The sequence below is a fragment of the Bombina bombina genome, chromosome 3 (genome assembly GCF_027579735.1).
Source record: "Bombina bombina isolate aBomBom1 chromosome 3, aBomBom1.pri, whole genome shotgun sequence".
Classification (NCBI taxonomy): Eukaryota; Metazoa; Chordata; class Amphibia; order Anura; family Bombinatoridae; genus Bombina; species Bombina bombina.
In genome coordinates, this window is record NC_069501.1 from 263,936,236 (window position 1) to 263,942,235 (window position 6,000).

Consider the following 6,000-nt stretch of genomic DNA (forward strand, 5'->3'; position numbering starts at 1 on the left):
TAGCCCTTAAAAGGGCCTTTTGTGGGGCATTGCCCCAAAGAAATCAGCTCTTTTACCTGTAAAAAAAAAATACAAACAACCCCCCAAGAGTAAAACCCACCACCCACCCACAAAACCAACCACCCAAATAAAATCCTATCTAAAAAACCTAGGCTACCCAATGCCCAGAAAAGGGCATTTGGATGGACATTGCCCTTAAAAGGGCATTTAGCTCTTTTACATTGCTTAAACCCTAAGCTAAAAATAAAACCCACCCAATAAACCCTTAATAAAACCTAACACTAACCCCCGAAGATCCACTTACAGTTTTGGAAGACCAGACATCCATCCTCATCCAGGCGGCGAAGTCCTCATCCACGTGGCAAGAAGTCCTCAATGAAGCCGGGAGAAGTCTTCATCCAAGCGGCAAGAAGTCATCATCCAGGCGGGCAGAAGTCTTCATCCAGACGGCATCTTCTATCTTCATCCATCCGGTGTGGAGCGGGTCCATCTTTAAGACATCCGGCACGGAGCATCCTTTTCATACAGTCCCATCCATACACTGAAGGTTCCCTTTAAGGGACGTCATCCAAGATGGCGGTCCCTTGAATTCCAATTGGCTGATAGAATCAGCCAATAGGAATTGAAGGGTAAAAATCCTATTGGCTAATGCAATCAGCCAATAGGATTGAGCTTCAATCCTACTGGCTGACCCAATCAGCCAATCGGATTGAGCTCAGATTCTATTGGCTGTTCCAATAGGTTTTATTAAGGGTTTATTGGGTGGGTTTTATTTTTAGCTTAGGGTTTGGGCAATGTAGAGTAGTTTTTAGAAAGGATTTTATTTGGGAGGGTTGGTTGTGTGGGTGGTGGGTTTTACTGTGGGGGGGGGGATGTTCCAATCAGCCAATAGAATGCAAGCTCAATCCTATTGGCTGATTGGATCAGCCAATAGGATTAAAGCTCAATTCTATCAGCCAATCGGAATTCAAGGGACACCATCTTGGATGACGTCCCTTAAAGGGAACCTTCAGTGTACGGCTGGGACCGTATGAAGAGGATGCTCCACACCGGATGTCTTGAAGATGGACCCGCTCCGCGCCAGATGAATGAAGATAGAAGATGCCGTCTGGATGAAGACTTCTGCCCGCCTGGATGATGACTTCTTGCCGCTTGGATGAAAATTTCTCTGGGCTTCGTTGAGGACTTCTTGCCGATTGGATGAAGACTTCTCCCGGCTTCGTTGAGGACTTCTTTTCGAGTGGATGAGGACTTCGCCGCTTGGATGAGGGGGTCAATAGAATGCAAGCTCAATCCTATTGGCTGATTGGATCAGCCAATAGGATTAAAGCTCAATCCTATTGGCTGATTGCATCAGCCAATAGGATTTTTTTACGCTTTAATTCCTATTGGCTGATAGAATTCTATCAGCCAATCGGAATTCAAGGGGCGCCATCTTGGATGACGTCCCTTAAAGGGAACATTCAGTGTACGGCTGGGACCGTATGAAGAGGATGCTCCACGCCGGATGTCTTGAAGATGGACCCGCTCCGCGTCAGATGGATGAAGATAGAAGATGCCGTCTGGATGAAGACTTCTGCCCGCCTGGATGATGACTTCTTGCCGCTTGGATAAAGATTTCTCCCGGCTTCGTTGAGGACTTCTTGCCGATTGGATGAGGATGGATGTCCGGTCTTCCCAAACTATAAGTGGATCTTCAGGGGCTAGTGTTAGGTTTTATTAAGGGTTTATTGGGTGGGTTTTATTTTTAGCTTAGGGTTTGGGCAATGTAGAGTAGTTAGGTTTTTTAGAAAGGATTTTATTTGGGGGGTTGGTTGTGTGGGAGGTGGGTTTTACTGTTGGGGGGGGATGTTTGTATTTTTATTTGCCAGGTAAAAGAGCTGATATCTTTGGGGCAATGCCCCGCAAAAGGCCCTTTTAAGGGCTATTGGCAGTTAAGTTTAGGCTAGGGGTTTTATTTTTTTGGGGGGGGGGCTTTTTTATTTTTATAGGGCTATTAGATTAGGAGTAATTAGTTTAAATATTTGATTGGGTTTTTTTTGTGTAATTTAGTGTTTATTTTTTTTGTAATTTAATTAATTGTATTTGATTATTGTAATTTATTTAATTTTAGTGTAATGTTAGGTTTTACTGTAAGACAGGTTAGGTTTTATTTTACAGGTAAATTTGTATTTATTTTAACTAGGTAGTTAGTAAATAGTTAATAACTATTTAATAACTAATCTACCTAGTTAAAATAAATACAAACTTACCTGTGAAATAAAGATAAGCTAGACACAATATAACTATTAGTTATATTGTAGCTAGCTTAGGTTTTATTTTACAGGTAAGTGTTTATTTAGTTTTAAATAGGAATAATTTAGGTATTAATTGTAATCTTTATTTGGAATTATTTTATATGTGTTAAAGTTAGTGGGTGTTAGGGTTACGTTAGGGTTAGACTTAGGGTTAGGTTTAGGGGTTAATAACTTTAGTATAGTGGTGGCGACATTGGGGGCAGCAGATTAGGGGTTTATAAGAGTAGTTAGGTGGCAGCAATTTTGGGGGCAGCAGATTAGGGGTTAATAATATTTAACTAGTGTTTGCGATGTGGGAGTGCGGCGGTTTAGGGCTTAATATGTTTATTATAGTGGCAGCGATGTCCGGAGCGGCAGGTTAGGGGTTAATAATTTTATTTTAGTATTTGCGATGCGGGAGGGCCTCGGTTTAGGGGTTAATAGGTAGTTTATGGGTGTTAGTGTACTTTTTAATACTTTAGTTATGAGTTTTATTCTACAGCTTTGTAGCGTAAAACTCATATCTACTGACTTGAGATGGCGGTACAGATCTTGTAGTTATAGGCTGTACCGCTCACTTTTTGGCCTCCCAGGCAAAACTCGTAATACCGGCGCTATGAAAGTCCCATTGAAAAAGGACTTTTTAAAAAGTGTGGTACTAACGTTGCGTGACGGCCAAAAAGGTGTGCGGTACAGCTGTACCTACAACACCTGTAATACCAGCGGTAGTGAAAAAGAGCCATAACGCTGTTTTTTCACTCATAACGCACAACTCGTAATCTAGCTGTTTGTATGCTTGGTAAACTTTGCTAAAAGCATATTTAGGCTCAGAAGCAGCAATGCACTATTTGGAGCTCGCTGGTGATTGGTGGCTAAATACACGAGCGTCTTGTCATTGGCTCCCTAGGCCCCAGTATTAAATTGCTTCTCTGGATGTAAATTAAACTATGGGGCCGATTTATCAAGCTCCGTATGGAGCTTGATGCCCCTGTTCTCTCGCGAGCCTTCAGGCTCGCCGGAAACAGTAGTTATGAAGCAGCAGTCTAAAGACCGCTGCTATATAACTTGTCCACCTATACGATCGGGTTGATTGACACCCCCTGCTAGCGGCCGATTGGCCATGAATCTGCAGGGGGCGGCATTGCACAAGCAGTTGACCTGAACTGCTGGTGCAATGATAAATGCAGACAGCGTATGCTGTCGGCATTTATCGATGTGCAGCAGACATGATAAGCTACATTGTATCATGTCCGCTCGCACTATGATAAATCTACCCCTGTGTGTTTAAACACACAGTTATATGCATTTTCTTTTGGTAATGTTTATGTTTCTTTAAATTCTGTGTATGTGAGTGTTTGTGTAGCTCTGTCAATGTCCAGTGGTGTCAAACTTATGTTGTGTCAATCTCGGCGTGCCAAAAAAACCCCACATTGTTTTGTAGCAGTTTAGATATTCTAGTATATTGTGCTTGCACATCTCGCGTTACAGTTAAAACATAGTTAAAAGCGTTAAATTGATTGTTCTGGAAAGAAGTAACAATTATAATGAGCAGAGTGGTGGAAGCTATTGTTCCTTATGACCCAAAAGGTCTGCTGTTCGCGTCACTCCCTAAACTGAAAATAAGAGCAAACCTTCATCTACTGTATATTATAAAATCACTGATTCCTAGACATTGGAAATCCTCTGTGTCACCATCAGCTGGGTAATGGTCAGAACAAGTTGACTCTTTCCTACAGTTAGAAAGATACCACCACAGATCAACACTAGTCAAGTCTGCAAACTTGGAAACAAAGAAAAGATGTCACATACCATTAATAGTTCACTACCTTTCCTACTTTTATATATTTTTCTCTCTGCCCTAAATGACACCACTGTATGAATACAAACATTGGATGATTCCTAGAGTCTAGGACCTAGACAACCTCCACCCCCACATCCCCCCCCTTCTCTTGGGATACACATTAATTTTGAGTATGATGACAACTCAACTTCTCGCATATGGGATAATGCATTTTAGCCCTATTGAGGCTTGTCTGTTCCTGTTAATAATTGTCTGCATTTGTTATAAAATGTTCACATTTATATAAGTTTAGTATACAGGACTTTCATACGTGATAATGTGTAGATAAAATACATCTTTTTCTATCTTTATGAAGGACTGTGGCATTATGCCGGCTGCAATTTATATGTATTTTATTTTGTTCTGTTCATGTTTTGAATAATCTTTTAATAAAATAAAAAAAATTAAAAAGTTTAATTGGTCATTCATAAAAATGTTTGCATCCTTGTTACAGGCATCTGTTGCCTAACTGCAAACACCACAGACCAAGTACCCAAAAATGAGAGCCCAGAAACAGCTCCAGAATGTTGAAACCATCAACATTACCAGTCCTATTAGGTACTACCAGCATGAAATGTGCCAATAGCTTGTTATTATTGTACATATGGACAGCTAAGAACAGAAGAGCTAAACAAAATATCATAAGGATTTTATCATATTTATTTATATACAAACAGCAAATCACAAATACACAGACAAGCTACTAGCATGATTCTTGTTGTTATTTTGTGCAATCAAAACAATAAATTAAGGTATTAGGTCTTTTTTTTAATTATTCAGAAATTCAGCCCCATGTAAGAACTCCTGTGTTCAAAATAACACATCTTAATATTAAATACAGAGTAAAAGGGCAGGCGCAAGCCTTTATAACTCTGGTACAAACAATAATAATCACATCCACAAGCAGCCATACCCCCCCCCCTCCCCGCTAAACCCAAAGTTCCTGCCACAAACACAGTGCTTGCTACAAGTATCCCAGCTACAAGGTCCCACAAACCATGCTACAAACACTCACAACCTTTGACACTGCCAGTGGTATCTCCAGTTGCAAATACTATGGTTTGTAAAAAGCCAAAATAGTATTTATTAAAAGTTCCTTTCGTTTCTGCTCACTTAGAGCTCTTGCGACAAGTACTAACAGCCCTTGATACAAGCCCAGCCATTGCTAAATGCAGCAGCAGTTCCTATTACAAACACTCAGAGCTCCATCTGCAATAATATCCTCCCAGTCCCAAATACAAGCTCATGCTGTGAATACTATTCATGGTTATTGTACCTACTAGATACACAAACAGGTCTGTGTTATATTCACTTACCCTGCATTAACATACACAGAATAAGGAAACACAATTTCAAGTCCATCGGTGCTTTGAAAAAAATAAAACTGACATAATGAGTTTCATTTATTACCTAGTTTCACTTTCATTTCTCAGTAAAGATATTCCTGGGGAGGAGACAGTCTTATAACAAATGCCAAATATTTATTAAAGGGACACTGAACCTATATTGTTTTCTTTTGTGCTTCAGATGGAGCATGAAATTTTAAGCAACTTTCTAATTTACTCCTATTATCACATTTTCTTCATTCTCTTAGTATCTTTATTTGAAATGCAAGAATGTAAGTTTAGATGCCGGCCCATTTTTGGTGATCAACCTGGGTTGTCCTTGCTGATTGGTGGAAAAATTCATCCACCAATAAAAAAAATGCTGTCCAGAGTCTGAACCAAAAAAAGCTTAGATGTCTTCTTTTTAAAAAAAAAAAAAAAAGAGAACGAAGAAAAATTGATAATAGTAGTAAATTAGAAAGTTGCTTAAAATTGCATGCTCTATCTGAATCACGAAATAAAAAAATTTGGGTTCAGTGTCCCTTTAAAGGGCCATAAT

At 39.8% G+C, this 6,000-nt stretch overlaps 1 protein-coding gene across 5 annotated transcripts in view; it reads right to left on the bottom strand.

Annotated features, from left to right (window-relative positions):
- The window catches only part of LOC128653161 (tapasin-related protein), a 145,479-nt gene extending 139,943 nt beyond the window's left edge, over window positions 1-5,536 (bottom strand). For all 5 annotated transcript variants that reach the window (XM_053706288.1, XM_053706290.1, XM_053706291.1 and 2 more), the window contains exon 1: window positions 5,433-5,536. In XM_053706288.1, coding sequence (XP_053562263.1) covers window positions 5,433-5,478 — 46 coding nt within the window. In that variant the 5' untranslated portion in view covers window positions 5,479-5,536. The remainder of the gene's footprint in view (window positions 1-5,432) is intronic.
- Between the last annotated feature and the right edge of the window lie 464 nt (window positions 5,537-6,000).